General features: G+C 45.6%; 1 protein-coding gene across 11 annotated transcripts in view; it reads right to left on the bottom strand.

Annotated features, from left to right (window-relative positions):
* Nucleotides 1–20555, bottom strand: part of OBSCN (obscurin, cytoskeletal calmodulin and titin-interacting RhoGEF) — a 3169051-nt gene that overhangs the window by 291676 nt on the left and 2856820 nt on the right. For all 11 annotated transcript variants that reach the window (XM_069647058.1, XM_069647065.1, XM_069647061.1 and 8 more), the window contains one exon: nucleotides 4753–4875. In XM_069647058.1, the coding sequence (XP_069503159.1) occupies nucleotides 4753–4875 (123 nt within the window). The remainder of the gene's footprint in view (nucleotides 1–4752; nucleotides 4876–20555) is intronic.

Genomic DNA, 20555 nt, shown 5'->3' with positions numbered 1-20555 from the left:
AGGAGCCCGGAAAACTTAGAAATAAAACCTCAGCTTTAAAAACGTTGTATTTATGTTTGCGAGCCGGAGGAGCCTGAGAAACTTGGAAAGAAAAACTGCAGCGTTTTCCAACACAATAACGTTGTATTTATGTTTGCGGTCGCTTCAAAAACGACCGCAAACATAAATACAACGTTTCTAAAGCTGCGGTTTTATTTCTAAGTTTTCCGGGCTCTGAGGGTAAATAGTTCTTTTACAGGTTCAATGAAGAGATAATCACACTTGGGGAAACACGGGCGTTGTCGAAGAAAAAACATGAAGTCTTTTCTTGAGGTAAGCATGCATGCGTAATTGGGTAACGCACACTGATACGTGCCTTCATTACAAAGCTAATGGTTCTATCTCTGTGAGGCCAGGCTTTGGAATGCTTGGAAGAGTTCGAAGGAACTTCAGGTATGTAAGCGTGTAGTTTATTTTCACTTGCTACAAATGTTTTAAATGTTCTTTCTTTAACTATTGTACCTTGTCTTGCAGGTTTTCAGAGGTCGTAGGATTCCACGTTGAAGCCGCGGCTGAGGAAGAAAGTTGCGGACCGAACCGCGGAACTCGGAGGAACATTCCACCTGCTGGAGGACTGCAGCTACGGATATTCTTGTCAGGTACGTTGAACCTTTGGTCTATGGATTTTCTGTTAACTCGATAGTTCATAACATGACTTTTCTATTGTCTGGTCTGTGAGCAGAGTGCCGGTAGCGTTACACCGCTGTCAGCGGAACTAACACAAAGTGCGTTGCGTATTACTGCGTGGGCGGGGCTTTTATAGTCCACCATGCCCAACTACTAGCTCTCTATTGCTACCTAGTCTGTGACCCGCAGGGCGGCCGTCTTAAGGGAAATTGTTAACCATTAGAACTCTATGGGAGCCCACTGTAATTCTGGTACTGAGTATTGTGTGAATGCTGGGAACACCATGCTAGTACCCATCTAGCCCCCACAGATCTGCACAAAGAACCCTTTCTGGCCTGAATACCTGATCCCAGACCTACGACCGTGGAGGTGATCATGACACAGATGTATAGGAATAACACTCTAAAATCCTTCACGTAGATGGATTAGCGGGACACCAGGTCTACTTCTCGGGAGGGGTAACTGATACTGGGGCAGTAGAGGACAACACGATCAATGATTTTTACCGGGAAGAGCACGGGTGATGTCAATTCTTATAAGATTGCAGCAGGGAGACATGATGGGGGCGCTTGCGTGTCTGGGATGAGAAAAGAGTTGCTTTATTTGCAAGACCAGACTTACCTCCACGTTATCTGTCAAGTTCATGCTGACCACCAGGTACATATCACATGGTTAGGAGTAAAAACAGGGTGGTGCCATTTATAGTTTAACCAATTACCTTGCAGAGCTTCAAAGTAAAAAGACTGTCACCCACTTTTGGAGAAAATGAAGGATAAAATGACACAACAAATTGGAGACGGGGGTATATGTGCTATTAGCACGTATATAGGCGGCAGTCAATGAGGGTGGGGAATGAACACTGTATATGGAATGCGTCATGAATGTCGATTTGCACATTTATAAGATGAATTACACTTTGAGGGGAGAGAAGTCTGTTGCAGCAGATTTATAATACCCTGTCATCCATTAATCAGTATACAAAATAAAGCACTTGTTCCCGAAAATGGTGCACCTAGCCTTTTTCCCTAATGGGTTGTTTTTTCTATGTCTAGTTGTTGTGGAGTTACCCTACAATATCTCACCACCGTGGGGGGTTATAGCTATAAGTACCCTGGGATAAAGAAACAGGGTGCCAGGGTTTTAATTGAGGCATGCAGTAAAGACATGTTCAGGAGTGCATACAGAGTACACATAGAATGAAAGGGAGGATGGATGAGGCATTGGTGCACAGAAGAATGTGTTGAGTGTCTCAGAGAAAGGGCGTCACGCCGGGACCAAGGTGTCAGGCAAATTTTATTGTATTGTATTTTACTAAAAGCATAAACGAAGGCCCGAGGGCATCTAGGCGCTGAGGGTGGGGGGTTGAGGGGTTGGGGCGGTGAACAAACAGTCAGAGAGTACTACCACAGCATAGAAGTATTAGAAAAGATAGGTTTTCAGCATTTTGCATAATGGGAGATAGTCTTTAATATTGATCGGTGAGGCCGGCAGCTTCATCCACGGGGTGGGTGCGAGAACCGAGAAGAACAACGGCCCAGCCAAGCTCTCTGATAGCGTGGTACTTAAGACTTGGGAGGCTGAACGGAGGCACCTAATGGGTTGGTAGTGCTCCAGCTTATTTTTTCTAATAGATTGCCCCTGTGTTATGAAGGGCCCTGTGAGTGATGGATAAGATCTTGAACGCCACTCTGTTCTTTACAGGCAACAAATGTAACTAGCGCAACATGCTTGCAGAAGGAGTAAGTCTTGGGGCGTTTCGAGCCAGTCTAGCCACAGAATTCTGAAGCACTTGCAGCCGCTGTAGCTGGTAAAGTGGTTGACCCAGGTAGACCCTACTACAATAATCCAGGTATCCCATAATTGCTGAGGTGACCACTTTAGTACGACAGTCAGAGGGAAGGAAAGGGAGAATCTTTCGTAGCACTTTTAATTTTATAAGCCAAGTTACAGACTGTTGTAATCTGGGCTTCAGGAGAGCCCATAGGAAGAAGCCTAACACTGAGACCTTTATCAGAGGTGCTAGGGGTGAGGCAGGGGCTCAGCGAGTCAGACCAGAACTCCTGACTCTGTGATTTTAGCAGTCTGGGAACCAAACACAAGCATTTCCGTTTTATCCCTGTTAAGCTTCAACAAACTGGATGCAATCCTTCCTATAGCTGACAGATGGTCTCTCAACTTACGGGGGGCTCAGTTGAGGGTGAGTGAGTCAAAACAAAACACCAGTGGAGTGGAAGACCTGCAAGTTGGATGGGGGCGGTGGCTGGACTTGGTGTGGCTTGCAGCTGAGTGAGGCTTGGGAGGTCTTGGATGAGGAGGTGAGGAAGAGAGGGAGTACGACAGAGCAGGAAGTGACTGACAGGCTGGCAGGTATGTGCTGCACAGAGCTGAGTAGAGTTTCAAGTAATCAGCCAGCTTTAACATCTAATAAAACTACCCGATTAACCAATCAGGACAAGACAAATGGAGAACCTGAGTATTAAATACCCTTGACACAGCAACACACAATAGGAAAAGGCATATCACACATGGGTAAGAAACTATATTTGATTTTTTACAGTAGGCCATGCCCATTAGGGCAATCCAACACTATATACACTGAACGAAATGTGCTTGCATCAATAGAAAGGGCTCAACCTCCATTCTTTTTCCCTCTCTCCTCCCGGTCCTAATATGTATTGAAAACTAAAGCCAGAAGACACTATATATTCACCACAATAGATGATTACAAGGACTGTACATTTATGATTTCCTATTGGGTTATACCTGGAGTGTCAATAGCCATACAAATATGGATGCATGCACAAACAAGGCATCCTTACACAACAAACACATAATGTTGAGGAGAGACCACAGTCAACTAGACATTACCAAAACATACATTTGCATACAAACACCCTGTTTCCAAACCACTCAAAAGTATATACACCTTGTGAAAAACAACAATCTAAACTGAACTAGACAGAGTACTCCCCACCTTAATGGAGTGTTTGAGAGAATGTACTTCATTGGAAGGGTGCACGACTGAGTAGCCACATTGGGATTCAAACCTGTGGCCTGCAGTTTCCGCACAACAATATGAAGTAGTCATGTTAAACCACATTACAATTTAAAGGGGAATTAATTAATATACTAAATAGAACAAATGACCAGAAGAGTTATTTCAGATTAGCACAAACTATGTTTGAAAGTAAATTCAACATGGTAACTTGAAGAGCCAACAGTTACACATCCCTAATCGGCTGAACGATCTGGATAGGAGATGTGCTCTTCTTTGATAATCACAGCTAGATTAATCGATAACCTTGTCTGTGGTGGGGTGGGGTTTGGTACACGTTTGGACCCTAGCAATGGAAAATAGCATGCTCCAGGAAAAAGTGACGTTAAATGTAAGATAGAATGCGATTTGCTATAAATGCCTGGAGAGGTGTGTATTGTACACTATACACACTATATAAATCTGAGGCAGCCATTCTTGAAGACAGGGGCATGTGTTCTGATTCTGTTGCTGGATACTCAAGCTTCAGTTTGTCATACCCAGTGTTTGGGGCGTTCAGCTACGTTCTTACATTTTGAATTGCTATGAAATGGCTGAACCAACTCATCACTAGCAACACATGGAATATTCCTTCTGTGAGCCATCATGCGCTTAAGCTCACCATTAATGATATCTCAATGAAAGTTAAAGCATTTCTCAGTGCGTTAGAGGTAAATAGTGTTAGGGTATAATGACAAAGCATGAACATCTGCCAAAAAGACTGCACTGTAATGCAATAATGCAATACTGCAATATCTGTGATGCAGATTATGATGTTATTGCAGTCACTATATGGTTGTATCATGTGGGAAAGCAGTAAAGACTTTTTTCAGGAAGGCTAAGGCGCAAATCCCAACATCCCAGTGGCACCCCAAGCAACGAGCCAGTATTGTGCATGTCTGTAAAATGTTGTGTAAGTGGTTACTGCTACTTGCATGAAATGTTATTAAAACTACCCACTATTTTGAGTTATATTTATATAGTGTGCTATGTGGCAGGATCTTTTGGCACCTGCTGGGAAATGGCATTGGCGATGTGCAGCTCACACTTACCTTCCTTTCTACATTGCAGAGTGTATGTCACTGGGTGGCTGGACTCTACGGGTTTCCAGATCACAAGGGCCCCGTCGTCGTGCATCTGGGCTATTACAGGACTGCTAGGGCAGCAAGGGATCTCTGTCAAAGTCAAAATCAATGGCATCAGTGAAACACTGGAATTTTGTTTCAAGGCAATGGAAGTTGCGCAGCTATACTCTCTACTTTTGACATGTAGCATTTATTTTGCCGCCTCTGATATACAGAAACTAAGGAAAGAAAAACATATACACATTTCTATAAACCATTATTAACTGAATATTAATTTCTTCCTATTAAATGTTGAAACTATTTCCCTGTCTTCTTTATAAAATAATGTTGTAAAATTAATTTGTAAACGCTCTTTGACCAGGCTATGGGCAATCAAGCTGTCGTGCATACATCACCTTAGTCATAGCTTCAAGTTGCCTTCATTCTTCCTACCATCCATTGGTACTTAAGAGTTTCAGAAATCGCTCCTCGAAATTTAGACATGTAACTATGACTACAATATATTTTTTTTAATTATTAAATGGTTAATACAATCAACCTTTAACAATCAATTCATAACGAAATAACATGTTATCTTTTTACAATTTAACATTTTAAAAAACATACAAAGATAAAACAAGTAATTTCGTTTCAATTAATCACAGTTCAATTCATGATTAAAATACAGCACAGAGTCAAAAAAAGACAATAAAGATTCTTACATTACAGTGCATTGATTCAACTCATAATAATGAATTATAGGCTCAATGATGTAATGAACCCATCAACCCAAATATGACTGCAATATGCAAAGCTTTTTTGGAGATTTCAATAAAAATTGATAGTTGTGTGCAGGAAGTCAGCATATTCATGTCTATATGATTCTGTTGTGGAAGATACAATTATGAACCTGTTTGCTTTCATGGTGTCGCGTATGTTATAGTTTACATTTCTTTCATGGAGATGTGTGTATAATCAAAAGTAGTATTGCACAAACACCACGATTTTGATATCCTTATCTTGAGAAAAATTTATTTATGTATTGTTCAATTCAGCACAACCATTTCTTATAACCTCTTAACTTTCAGATTGCTCAATTAAAAATACCAAAATCTAATCTAAAACATAATATATCTGTAAAGTTGCCACTGAAAGTGCCGGAATTGAACAGGCCCATGATTGTTGCACCCCTAGCTTGCAAAGAACACAAGAAAGGCATGACATTCGAGAAGTGTTTACTAGCAATGCGACCTTAGCTCAAAAAGTCACTATTATTGTATTTAAGCAACAACTATGTAACAATCTATTGTTGCAATGTGATATTCTTCAATATGAGGAAAGCAACATCCTTACTGGACCTACTGCCTCTTACTCCAGACATGTTGCCAGGCGCTTCCATAAACAGTGTATGAAACATAAGCAAGTGCCTTTAAATAAGTTATCTATAAAATCAATAGTCTACACAATTATATATTTTTTTAATGCTTCTTGTTAGTATTCATTCCTTTGCCACCATAACATTTTCTGATGTCTTGTGCTGGTCGAGATGTGTATCAACATTATATATTTAGTATATGAAAGTATTTAAACTTGAAATCATTGTGCAACATTACTCAAGTACTTAATAACGAGGCTTCTGTGTTCACAGTGCTTTAAATGTGATCGTAGAAATATAAAAACTGGCACCAAATATAAATTGTACAATGCTTCTCACATGCACACATGGTTCAGCCACCCAAGTTAATTACTAAGTGAACTGGAGAATGATTTTCAGTGGGATTATTCCAGAGTAGGGTGGGGAGGGCCGTCTTTGAAGAGTTTCCTTTTTAGAAGAAATCCTTGTATTATCAATTGGTACCATAGGCTAAACAAACCCTTGATGCCTTTTCTAATATGGACAATATGTTTCCAAGACTTCTACCAGCCATATTGATATGAAATGCCATTGGAATTGGCCACCTAATATGGCTGAAGTGTTGCAGCCGCGTCCCGGTTCCCGCATCGAGCTTCAAATAGGAAATTACATCAGTCTAAACGAATGAGAGAAAAGCTGACTGGTGAACACTGAGGCTGAGGGATATTTCCCGTTCATGATTCGCATACCTCTTCAACTATTCAAACTGGTGATTCTCCATAGTGGGCTGAATAATGGAATTGGGATTACAAGATCAGACAGTTTACAATTTATTATTAGCAGTTACACCTGAAGAAGGGGTCACACGCCTCGAACCGCGTAGTGTGCTGTGCCTACAGGAATCATTCCATTAGGAAGTCCTTGTTTGCTGATGTGGTGTGGCCTTGACTGGACACAGAGCTGTGATCATTTATATGTATACATTGAGTGAACCGTCCCACAAAGCACATTGTGAATATTTCAATGAATTGTTTGATGAACAAAACTGCTAGATGCAACAAACTCTTCTGTGGATTTACGTGTGGACATTAACAATACCCTGTTGGGTATCAAGTTAGATATTCTTTTTATTGAAATTGTATATTTTTTTGAATGAAATTAGTAAAACCAATATGGTACATAACTATCTTGAATTAAAATGTGTTTAATTTGTTTTGTGAAAGCAAATAAATTGTTCTCAAACCAACATTGGAAGAGGTTTCATTTGGACCTCGAGAAGAGTGACTGGGCCATTCATCAGTGTTTCTGATGACTTGTGCATATATTTAGTTTTCTCTCTTTGTGGCGAGAGATCGGCCCAAATCACCTTAAATACAGTAATGCTGTAATTAAGTTTAGAAACAGTTTGTTTAAACACAGTAGTGCACCCTAAACCTTTGCTGCTGTAACATCGAAGCATGCATACTGTTGCCAAGTTTAGTTCTAGGGTATTGGTTGTGGTTTCTTCTTTCAAAATGTTGGCCAAGTGAAGCCAGGAGTTTCTCACATGCAACTTGGCATTCGGTCACACCGGGATGACAGAAGACAAGAGCACCAATGACAGGCCAATAGTCAGGAGTATATATTTGGGGGCCCTGTCCCCAGAAATCATAAGATCATAAAAGGTGGAAGAGGCCTCTCTCCTGAAATGTTATATTGATTATACAACCAATAAAGCACCTAAAAGCACAATTTAGCTAGCAAAAAATGTACCAAATGAAAGGCAGCTTCAATGGAGACCAAAAATCTACCATTGCTGTATCTTGAAGTGTACTCCACTACAGCAGAACATACTGTCCTGTGCCCATCAGACACAACTGCTGCTCATTGCAAATAATGTCTATCAGGGTTCATACGCCAAAGACATATATGCATCAGAATTCATGTTGGTGAATACTGTAAAGGGAATTCCTGCACTAATGCTATTCACATCTGAGTTGGTTTGCCCAAGATCACCATAGTGAGACCGCCAGCTGGTAATAGCATTATATAAGAATCTCGTATACGTTAACACTGTCTAAAAATGTTTACATGCACACATGTTACCCAGTGACAAAGATGTATGCCAATCAGTTACCGTGCTATAACATTCTCAGCCCCACCATCTGTTCCATAGAAGGCATGCCCATTAGTCACAGTGCCACAGAATACCTGTCTGCTACTTGGGCCCAAAATGTTTGACCATTATTTATTTTGTAAGATACGCTTGCCAACCAGTGCATGTACCCGAGAAAACGTACCTATTAGTTACTGTGCCACCAACTACCTGGTCTTTATTTAATGAGTGAGTGAGTGAGTGAGTGAGTGAGTGAGTGAGTGAGTGAGTGAGTGAGTGAGATGATTTGTATAAAATGCTCTGCGTCAGGCTGCCTCTTAGTAGATAATACCGCTTTTTATATAGCACTTCATGATGGATTACTCACAATTCTAAGTGCTTTAATAGTAAGTGCTATTCTTACCCAATGTAATGATAGTCAATTTATTGGCCTTGGAATCATGAAAGTCTGAGTGGGCCCTGCTAGGGTTTGAGCCTGTGTCATAAAGGCATGACCAAGGGTGCCTCAGATAAGTGCCTAAATGACTGAGCTATATTATTTGCAGGTTACTGTGCACATATGACCTGCCCACCAGTTAATGAGATACAGAAGACCTGTACTCTGCTACACTCAAGATACCTACTAGTTATTGGGCCTGATTCACAGAGCGTTTTCCAATGGGGTTGTGCCATTCTAAAATGTAGTGTGAATCAGGCCCATTATGTCATAGAATACCTTTACATTAATCACTGTGTACATAATGCCCACCTGCCAGTTACTCTACTGGATTTGCATGGATTAAGTGATAATCAGTTACATTGCCGTATGTGCCTGACCACCGGTACTGTGCATGTAATGCTTGTCCACCGACTACTGTGCCGCAAATGGTTACAGTGCACATAACGTCTCCCTATTCATTGCTCTGCCATGCAATGCCTGTTCATGCCTGAAGTGCAAGCATGGGCTTATTTTCTGGTGTCGGTGCAGCTCACCCCAAAGTCTATTCTCATCTTGACCATGTGACAGGATACCGTGTTTTGAGCTCCATCTTCATGTTAAATGTTATTAAATGAATAAAACCTGGCACTTCTAGTGTTTTTCCATAGCACCTCAACAGAAGCTCCTTCCGCTTCTCACGTTCATTGTATCTCATCGAATAGATAATCAGGTTCTTGGCAGCCCTAACTCTTGACACTGGGCTAGACAACATTTCTCGAATCTTTGCTCGCCATCAGCTGTTTTCTTGTACTGTGCCACACTTTCATCCCTTCTGTTCATGGGGTCCTAGTTTGCTAAAATGCATTGTGGAACATCCAGATTCTATACACACATATATATAACGGCGGCACCGCCTGCAGTCTATTCACCACGTATAGCCAAACTTATTATTTCTTAGTCTACTTGCGTTTCAGCATGTGTACAGTTATTTGAATGGTTTGCATTTTCTTCAGTGCTTTCAGTACATGCAATCTTCATTTTGCTCGCAAAGTGTTGCTTAATTCTTCACTTCACCATCAGATTCTATAAGGTCTATATATTTTCTTCTTCAGTATCTCTTCTTGGTGCATCATTTCTGCTTCTCGTGACGTCCCTAGGCTGTTGCTTTTACAGTTTCACACTTCTTCCAGGACTTCATTTAGAAGACTGTCATTTCTTCGTTGGTACACCATGTAGGGCTTTCTCAATGTATACCCGGTTTCGTGAACTCTTCGTGGTATAGGGATCATTATAGGCGTCGTGCCTGTCGCATTTTCCAGCTGACAACACATAGGCAAAATGGGGATGTGACTTCCGGTAGAGGCACTTGGCTCCTCCTCTACACATCTTTCCATTTAAACATCAATATCCATCAGGACATTGATGAATACCACTCTATTACGAGTTATCTCTTTCTTGTTCTGAACGTTTTAGCACTTGTATAACGTAAAGGGCGTGCAGCTCTTTGCAGAGGTGATCTGCAGATGATGAAGTTGATGATTGGCTTGCTGAGTAGTGCTGTTACTGTGCCATTAAATGTATTACAGATCTGTTGAGAAGTACTCATGGCTTGTCAATAAGAGTATAGCAGCCCAACTGGGAAGTGCTGGTACTGTCCCACTAAAAGTATAGCAACCCTGCTAAGAGGTGCTGGCACTATCTCAATAAAGATATTGCACCCTTGATTAGAAGTATCCCGCTGGAAACGGTGCATCCTGCCACAACAGTTCATGCATGTTACCACCATGATGTTTCAGGAAATGGAGCTAGTTGAATTGAGAATGGTTGGGTATGGAGCAGAGCCTTGCTTTGTCTTTTATATACACAGTGAAAAATCCAGAGTGGAACCATGCGATATACTCACCTCTTAGATTTGTAAAATCTTATGATATGATATAAGTCATCGATTACTCGCATATACACAAGTGTTTCTAGGCATGATACTGCAAGGCAGGGAAGACAGAGGGAGGACAAAATGACAATCTTACTAGGCCATGCGTCATTAAGATCGTACAAGTGTGATGACACAAAGTGCAGGGGGGAGGGAGATGTGCCAGAGTGAGGGAAAGGAAGTGCAATCAGGGCAGCATTGCTCTGGGTAAGTGCAAGGCGGCAGGGGACTGTCAGTAGGGTTAAAGTACAGCCCCTAAGTGCGCGGTAGGCCCGGAGGCAGTGCAGGGGCGACTGGTCATGGAGGAGCCTGGTACCCAGTGAGACTCAAAGGGTAGCCAGGCTACCAGTCAGCGCTGCAGACAGGTAAAGTCAGCAGGGGAAAGAGAGGCGAAAAGGAAGGTCTTGAGCTGCTTCCGGAACTTCATGTGGCCTGGCTCAAGTTTGAGAGGGGCAGGGAGGGCATTTCAGATGGAGACACCTGCAGAGGAGAGTGATCTACCCCCCCACTATGCCCCCCACTCTCTCCCTGGAGAAGCATCTAATCCTCAGAGACTTGGGGGAGGCTGAGCAAAGGGTTCGAGAAGGAAGGTATTTTGGAAGAGAGAGTTGGATGTGGTGCGGGCCCCGGCCCCAGAAAGCAGAGGGTCTTGAACTTGATCCTTGCAGCCACTGGTAGCCAGTGGAGAGATTTCAGGGCTGGAGGGATACAGTCCCTGGGCTTGAGATCAAGGACAAGTCTCGCAGTCCTGTTCTGGATTAGTTGCAGAGGGCGGAGAGTAGAGGAAGGCAGTTGAGAAAGAGGCTGTTACAGTAGTCTAGCCTAGAGACTGGACTACTATGCCTATGTAATATTATCACTTGTGGTCTATTTTATCATACAGTGACTCAGAGTTCCTTTTCCATTGCTCAGTTTCTCTGTGGCTTAGGAGCTTGGGACATTCTGTCTGTTAAGCATGTCTATGTAAGGAAAGAATGAAGGAGGTGGATTTGTTAGGGAAAGAACTAGAGGCAAGGGAACTGGAGGAGCAGTAGACTTCAGACCGATCAGAGGCGTTGCTCAGAAAGATCAAGAGAGTCAGGGAAGACATTGGAGTGGAAGTGTTAGACGCAGCTACAGGGGACCTGTGGTACAAGGGCGCTAGGATATATAAAATGGGGGGCAAGGCAGGGAAGCCTATCATGTGGCTAGCACAAAGAGATGAGCAATCAGGGATCAATGAAATTGTAGTTATGAAGGGGAAGGGGAGGGTTGAGATGCTGTAAAGATCGGGAAAGTTTTGCCTCATTTCACTAAGAGTTGCACCACAAACAGAGAGAAAGCTCTGAGGTGGACTTTACTAGGTTCATGTTAGATCTCCCAGTAATACAACTATCAGATAAGCAGAGAGACACCCTACAAGGGGACCATTTGGTTTTTTAAATTGAAACAGCAACTGAACAAATGGAGGGGGAAGACACATGGGCCTAATTGCTTGCCATTGGACCTATTCAAAGAAGTGATAGGAGGGGTTATGAATGCAAAGGGATTCTTTTATTTTTTTACTTTTTTGCCGGCAGAGGCATAAAGCAAACACATACACCAAAACAGCCAATGGGTTCAGTACATAGATGAATGAGTACAGTAATTGAAAAAGGCAATGGTTTGACAACAGTTGGGAGAACAGTAAATCGCAATGCACCATAAGGCGTAAACATGTCATTGAGAGGCCCGGAAGGAACCGTTCTCGGAAGAGTTCTCCTCCAGGCTGTGAAGATAGCTGTTGAAAGCAGTCCAAATGTTTTTAGGGTGAGAGCAAATTGGGATCATGTTAACATACTCCTCTTCACAACTACGAGACCAGGTAAGCAAATTTAACCACTTCTGAAATGTAGGGGGAGAGGAGCTCTTCCAACTTTGAAGAACGCACTTCTTGGCCACTATACAGCTCATGTTCAGGAATTTAGCCATACGTTTAGCCCCTTCAGTCTGCCGCACCCCAAACAGAACTCCCATCGGGTCATGATTGATAATGGTGTCACTGATCTCAGATAATATCTCTAGGATTTTTCCCCAAAATTCCGCCAGCCTCGGGCACTCCCAGAACATATGTAAATGATCGGCACTCTCTGCCCCACAGCGAGGGCAGGATTGCGGAGTGGTTCGAACAAACTTAGAGATCCTGAGAGGGTTATAGTACAGCCTATTCAGCAATTTGTATTGTATGGTTCGGTAACGAAAGTTGAGGGAGACTCTGCTTGTATGTGAACAAATTTTCCCCAATAAGTAGTCAGAAACCTCCACGTCCAGCTCACTTGCCCACTCATCACGTGCCCTAGAGGGTCGGGCCAGGGCACCTGCCAGCAACAGTTTGTATAATGAAGAAACCTCCCCACGGGTACCACCCAAGTTAGCGATGTTTGCAATCCCTGGGGAGTCCGGGGGTTCATTGGGGAAACCCGGCCATGCGGCCCGGAACGCAGCGCGGAGCCTATAGAACTGCAAAGATTCTAATGCCGACCCTGAGTGGCCTGGCCTCCATGTCTATGGAGTTATGAACTGCCCTTTAGGATAGAAGTCTGTTAGTGCGTAATACCCCAGGGTTTCCCAGTGTCGCGCCAGGGCTATATCATGTGTGGGCTCAAGCCCGGGGAATCTCCAGACAGGGAGCCACTTATAGTAGGGGTGCTGTTCAGCTTTGACACCAAATAATCGACCCCAGGCATGTACAGTGGTTCCGACAGGGTCAATAGACGAATCCGGTATATACATCTGGTGTAATATTAGTGACATTACATTTATGCTCGCTGCCGCCAGGATCTCAAGCTTGACATGGGGGCGAGGAGGGGGCCCAGGGTACCAATATGAGGCAAATTGAGCCTGTGCCACCAGCCAATACAGCATCACGTCAGGGGCGGTAAACCCCCCTCTATCATAAGGGAGCGTATTCCGACCATTTTGTGCGCACTGCGCCAGCGTGCCATCGGAACTGTGCGCACAATTTGTGCAATCTTGTAACGTATTCCCCCCCTGGCCAGATGGGCATGTTACTAAATATATACAGTAGCTTGGGAAGCAGTATCATCTTGACGAGTGAGAGCTTCCCAGCGAGTCACAGTGGAAGGGAGCGCCAACGCGTCATTTTGGCCTCAGCGTGCTGTGCCGCAGCCAGGTAGTTGTCTGCTAGTAATGTGTCTTTAGTCAGGGACACCTGGACCCCCAGGTACTTGATTCCGCCAGGCAAACAGCAGAGTGGATACTTGGTGGCAGGTTGTTGAGTGGAACCAGTGAAGGGAAAGAACTCAGACTTGGAGTAGTTGATAGTGAATCCGGAATGGGTACCTATGCGAGTAATGTCACGTAGAATTGGATCGAGGTGGGTAACGGGGTCTCTTACAAACAACAACACATCATCTGCATAGAGGGATATAATCTCAGGAGCGTCTTTCAACCATATCCCCTTGCGCGAGTGGCGTGCTCTGATGTGATCTGCCATTGGCTCTATCGCCAGGGCGAAGAGGATTGGGGAGAATGGGCAGCCCTGTCGGGTGCCTCTGAAGAGTGGGAACACAGCGGACGTCAGGGAGTTGACTCGGACCATGGCCACTGGAGAGGTATATAATAGTTTAATGTATCTGATCATGTTAGGGCCAATGCCCATCGTCTCCAGCACCAGCCACATGTACTTCCAGGACACCATATCAAATGCTTTTTGTGCTTCAAGTGTGACCGCAACCGCATTCGCGCCCTGGTCGATTCGTGCCATGACGTTGAGCAGCCTCCTGATATTGTGAGAAGTGGACCTCCCGGGCACAAAGCCTGATTGATCCTCATGGACCATGAATGTCATGACTGGGAGGAAGCGGTTTGCTATTACTTTGGCAAATATTTTTGTGTCCAGATTAATTAGCGAGAGGGGCCTGTAAGAGCCGCACTCATCGCTGGGTTTACCAGGTTTGAGTAGCACCGTTATGACGGCCTCACGTAGTGTTGGGGGGAGGGCAGATAGCCAGAGTGACTCGTCCAACACCTCAAGTAGTTTAGGGGCCAATATGGCTATGTGTTCCTGATAGAATTCTAACGTGAACCCATCGGGGCCCGGCGCCTTACATTTAGGGAGACTGGATATGGCTTTGACTATTTCATCTTATAGGATCGGGGAATCTAGTTGGTCCCTGGTTGCAGGAGAGATGCATGTCGTAGGTATCTTTTCAAGGAGATCCCTCATGTGCTGCTCGCAAAGTTCGGGGGGTTGGGAATATAGCTCTGTATTAAAGTCCGTGAAGACATCCAGTATTTGCTGGTCGGACCACTGTATAGTGCCCTGGCCGTCCTTGACACAAGTAATCTGGGTCTGGCCCCACTCTCCCCTAGTCAAGGCAGCCAATGTTTTGCCGGATCTATTGCCCCCTCTCCATATTTCCGTGCGGCTTGCGGATGGCTAAAATATTGGACCTCCCTAGTGGCGTGTTCATTGAATGATTGAAGTTTTTTGCTGATTAGGGCGAGGGTAGCAGGGTCGACTGATGTTGGGTGTTCCCACTCCAGCTCATGTAATCTGGATTTGGAACGACTGAGGGCTGCTCTTATTGTCTTTAGTACTCCTGCCTCCCGGGATATGGACATTCCCCTGATGTAGGCTTTAAAGGCATCCCACCAGACTCCAATGGTAGTGGACTGAGGTGGGTTATGCTCAAAGTAGGACTCGATGTTTGCTAGGATGTCTGCCTTAAACATGATATCTCGCAGGGCGGCGGACTTGAATCGCCATGTGCTAAATGTTGGGGCAGGTACCCCCAATTCCAGAGATAGAGAAATTGGGGCATGGTCTGACAGGGTGCGAGTAAGTATCTGTGCTCCCCCCACCTTTCCCATCATCCCGCTTGACAACAGGAACAGATCAATTCCGGAGGAACTATCATGCACGGAGGAGTAATGAGTGTATTCTCATGATTGCGGGTGTAGTATCCTCCATACATCTCAGATATCAAGCGTTGCGCTATGTGCCAGCAGTCTGCGTGCTGCGCCTGACAGTAGTCTGGGAGCTGTCCCCGTTCTGTCCAGCATAGTATCTAATATAAAATTCATATCTCCTCCCCAGATGATCTGAACCCCCACATAGCCCAGTAATATAGATGCCACCGAGTCCACGAAGTCGGTGGAGTCTACATTAGGACCATAAGTGTTCACTAAAAAGGGGGGCGTGGCCAACTGCCATGTAGGGAAGATGTGTTCTATGCAGCTCCGTATAATATGTCCACTGATCCGCCGCTAATGCCTGCTTTATCACACCAATACTGCTGTAAGTTGCCACGACCACCAACGCAAGCCTGGGGAACCTGAGGCCAAAGTTTGGAACAGCTTCGATCCTCAGCAGACTCACCGCGCTGTGTAAAAAGACAACGCCGCGACCAAAAAATGGCGGCTGCTGAGTGACCCGTCTCCAGGCTGGCGCCGGCCCTCTGAACACGAACCAGCTGGAATCTGAGGCTCCCTTCAACCGCGTGGGAAGCGGGGGCCAGGAGACACGAACCAGAGGAGGCAGCCTCCTCCGAGCAGAGACCTGGACCCGCGCCCACCGCGTCCCGTGCCGGCAGTGGCGAGAGGAGCCAGAGCGGGAACCAGCCGCAGCGGCCGAGGCCCGTGTAGCGAGAGTGGAGTGCGGCCCGTGCGGGACGCCTAAGCGTTAACATTGAGGAGCCCAGAGTCGTCTGGACCCGTCTTGACCACACAGCAAGGCCCCCCTGGGGAAGCCGCAGCTTCGATCCAGAGCACGGTAAACCCCACAGTGAGGACCGAAGAGGGAGAGAGGAGGGACCCGCAGTGGTCCCGCAGCCGCCTCCCCGCCGCGGACTCGGGAGCGGCGTTGCCCCTGTGGAGCCCGAGGAAGAGGGACGAGCGCACCCTAAGACAGCGAGCGGCACCAACGCGAAGCTGCACGTCGGAGCCCCGCGAGACCAGAGGGGAGCTGCCGTGGCCTTCAGAGCTGCCGCCCGACGCGGCGAGCAACTGAAAAGCCCGGCTCCGGGTGGCGGCGCCAGGAGACCCTGCAGAGCGGCCTAAAGACCTGCTGTAAGTAGTCGGGAGGTGAAGGCCTCGAGGACACCACTGGCGCAGCGTAAGAACCTAATACGCCAACCCCAGCACCCCCGGCCCTAACACATTGCACACAGCGGCTGCATACTCCACCCTACACCGGGCAATACACGGCGAAACAGCGGGGCCCGAGGAGCTAAGAGGGGCCACCACAGAAGGCCTCTAATACCATCAGCACCCAGCCGATTAGAGGCTATAGGCCACAGACCTGAGGCCTGCACCCGGACTGGTTGTGGGGTGCGGCCGAGGGTGGAGGCGGAGCGGCTGGAGGCGCAGGGCCAGACGATCACCAAGTCCCCCACGCTGCGCATGGGAAGCAACACCTTTGCAGGGGCCCCTGTTTATTAACGCTTCAAACTGTGATCGAGTTCTGCACCCCGTGCTCAAGTGGTACAGTGACATCCCGCAGCTCGGCGGAGGAGCAAGCAGCTTACAGGTCTACAGCACAGCCTGAATCCTGATGCAGGGCGCCGCCTGCACACTCTCAGTGCACGGATAGGATCGATACCGGTGCCCCCCCTCAACCAAGGCAAAAGGAGCCCGCCTCGCAGGCAAATACACCACTGGAGCCCCTTCCGCCTCGGCCGCTCCGCCGTACCCACCAGACCGCACCATGCCTGGCATAGGCGGACGCGTACGATGTTGCCCAGCCATACATGCCTTCTGGACTTCAATCAAAGTAAAAGTGGCCAAAGCGGACATTACACTGGATGTGCAATCACCCAAAGCTTGCATCTTGGGCTCATACCCCAGGAGCAAAAAGAACAGGCCCCTGTATAGACTTAAGGACCTAATGTATATTTTGGCAAAAAGACGAATTGCTATGGCCTGGAATAGCCCCGTGGCCCCCAGCATCGCAACATGGTGGGCAGACCTACAAAGATGGTCCACAGCCGAAACATGAACATGGGAACTGGCACAGCGACAACAAAACATGGACACCTCCGACGATCTACTACAATGGGTGGCCCTCACAACGTCTCTGTTCTATGTAACTGAAGACAGCTCCTCCGGAGAGGACCCGGACAGCCAGCAGTGAACCCTGTCATATTTGAACTGCAGCCCACTGTTATGGTCTTGGTCTAAAGGGGAGGGGGGGAAGGGGGGAGTTATTATGATTATGCAGCAGCTTTGGAATTTATATTTTGTTTGTACAGTTCATTGAAAAAATAAAAATAAATAAAAAAAAACATTCCAGGACATCACCGTAGCAGGCATTCCAATCATCTAGGGTACATCCCAGCTCTGCTGTCGTAAAATGTGTTTACCGCAGAGCCTGCTGCTCTGCATGCATCCCGATGCAGTGTGATTTCCTAGTCTGCCTCCGCCTTTTCCACCATAACTTCCCACCCCATTAACACCCTCCTCCCCCACCACCCTTTCCTGGTAGGTAGTGTTTCTCCCCTCCCCGCAAAACTAAAGCTTCCCATAAAACAGGGGTTAGAGGGCGAGTCCTAACATGAATCCACCACGCTACTGGCCCAACAGTGACTAACACCCAACAATAGCCCTACAAGAGCGAACATTGCAATTGCAGCGGGGAACGCTGTTGCCGTGTGGTTGACACCTAAACAATGCAGGAAACATTAAGCACCAAGCGGTATGTAAAACAGCGGTACACATAGCAATCGCATTTTCCCACAACACCATTGAGCATAGTTGAACAGACTTACTCAGAGAGTAAAAGCTAAGGGAGTCATTTTAAGAAATATTTGAGAAGTGTATCCTTGCAGCAGATCTGCAACAATTGAGGTAGTCCATAAGGAGGGCAAACAGTTGGATAGTTGTGAGCATTACAAACTGATCTCTCTTATTAATAGTGAGACTAAAATCCTTTCCTGGATGTTGGCAAATAGGCCTCATAATCCATGAGAATCAATGTGGCTTTATACCGAATAGGTCGACTAGACTTAACTTAAGAAGGTTGCTGCTCTGGAGTTGGCTAAAAAATAGAGGGCACCTTCATTATTCGGGACTTAGACTCCCACAAAGTGTTTGACTCAGTGGAATGGAGTTATATGTAAGGAGGACTAGACAGGATGGGCTTTGGTCCCGTGTTTATCAAGTGGATGAAGCTCCAATACAATAAACCAAAGGCCAGTGTCATGGTTACTGCAATGATTCTGGATAGTTTTGAACTAACAAGGGGCACTAGACAGGGATGTCTGCTGTATCCATTGTTCTTATCCATCATGAGAGATCCTTTAACAGAGTGGATCTGTTGGGAGCCTCTCGTTTTGGGTTTTGCATGGCCATGGGGAGCAGAAGAGAGGATCTTGCTCTATGCAGATGACATCTTGCTCTACCTGATCCATCTGCAGATATCCATACAGAGAGTAATGGATATGTTGAGACAATTTGGCAGGCATGAGGGACTAAAGATAAACTAAGAAAAAGCCACACATTTCCCAAATCACAGAAGAACACCAGGTACTCTAGAGGGGTCACCCTTACAGGTGTCTGATAAGGGCTTTAGGTACTCAAGAATTTATTTACAGCTAGAAGAATCCCGATTTAGTGAGAAGACCCTTGCACATTGAAAGGTTTTGCCTCGGATGTGGCTGGTAGGCGAAATGTGACCATATCGCTTATGGGGCAGGCATCACTGAATAAAACGATCATGTTCTTGAAATAACACTATGTGGTGCAGAACTCCCAGATGATTATTAAGAAAAACACTTTGATAATCTTCTCAGCATTAGATAATTCCCCCTTGAAGGGGGGAACTCCACAAGTTGCAGGTCTTTTAACTCCACAAGTTGCAGGTCTATTACTGGGCCTCACAGCTATCATTGGTTAATAGCTGTAAGTAATGGGACGGTAAGCATGGAGTGGTGCATCTGGATCTAGGGGGACATGGATGAGAGAACTGGACTAAACTGGAAGAAATTGTAGTGCACCCCTGGTGACGAAGCCGGTGAGTGAAGTCTGGGCCAGGCAACACTGTGGTTGCAATAGAACGGTAAACTCACCCTCGAAGCACCCTGATGGGGCAACAAATCCCATCAGAGGGATCCATAACTTGACTTGGCTTAGGAGCTGGAAAGACCAGGGCATTAAATCAGTGAAGCAAGCTCATGGATTTCCAGTCATTGCAGGATGACCTAGACTTGAACGCAACATATGTTTACAAATGCTTGCAATTAGGCATTCAAAGAGGATGCACCTGGGTACGACCTCACCTTTGCCCTAGTCTTCACCCTTAGAACGAAACATGTTAACATCCAAACAGACCTCTCATTTGTAAAAAGGTATTAACACCTCAGATATCTGCTTTGTTGCTGGCTTTGAAACAGCATTGGGCAAAGGACTTAGTAGAGATAGGGGATGATGACTACGTTAAAGTGCTTCAATATTCTAAAGAAGTGGAACTTTGCTCACCACTCCTCCTGATACTGTTTAAATATTTACACCAGGTCCATTACCTGAGGGAGAGACATAGTACAATGGGAATTGGATGAGACAGTGGATGTCCTAAATGTTATCAAGAGAAGGGAACCTTCCACCATATGATTTTGCATGTTACAAGTGTATTGGGTGAACGTTATAAAGACATTGGCCAGCCACTGGAGTTAGATCAAAAATCGTTACTAATGAGTAGTTGGTCAGACTTGGAAGTATCTAGGTACGTCAAAGCATTAGTGAATACAGCTTTTATTCTTGCTAAGCAGCATATTGCAATCCAGTGGACTAAGGATGAACCACCCCCTGCTCACAAATGTTAAATGGAGACCAGGGAGGCATGCAGGTATGGATTGAGACCAACTAATGTACACAGCCAGGGTGTGTCCCCAGAAATTTGGGAACATATGGAATGCCTGGGGGCCTGCATCAGGACCTAGGTTGATGACTGATGCATATGTGAAACAATATGGTGTTTATGGATGTAAGGATTTGAATAGAGTGTAAAGGGTCTGAG

This window comes from Ambystoma mexicanum, chromosome 2q (genome assembly GCF_040938575.1).
Source record: "Ambystoma mexicanum isolate Mex_15411 chromosome 2q, UKY_AmexF1_1, whole genome shotgun sequence".
Classification (NCBI taxonomy): Eukaryota; Metazoa; Chordata; class Amphibia; order Caudata; family Ambystomatidae; genus Ambystoma; species Ambystoma mexicanum.
Note: the sequence above shows the minus strand (reverse complement) of the source record. Positions and strands in the feature narration are given on the sequence as shown.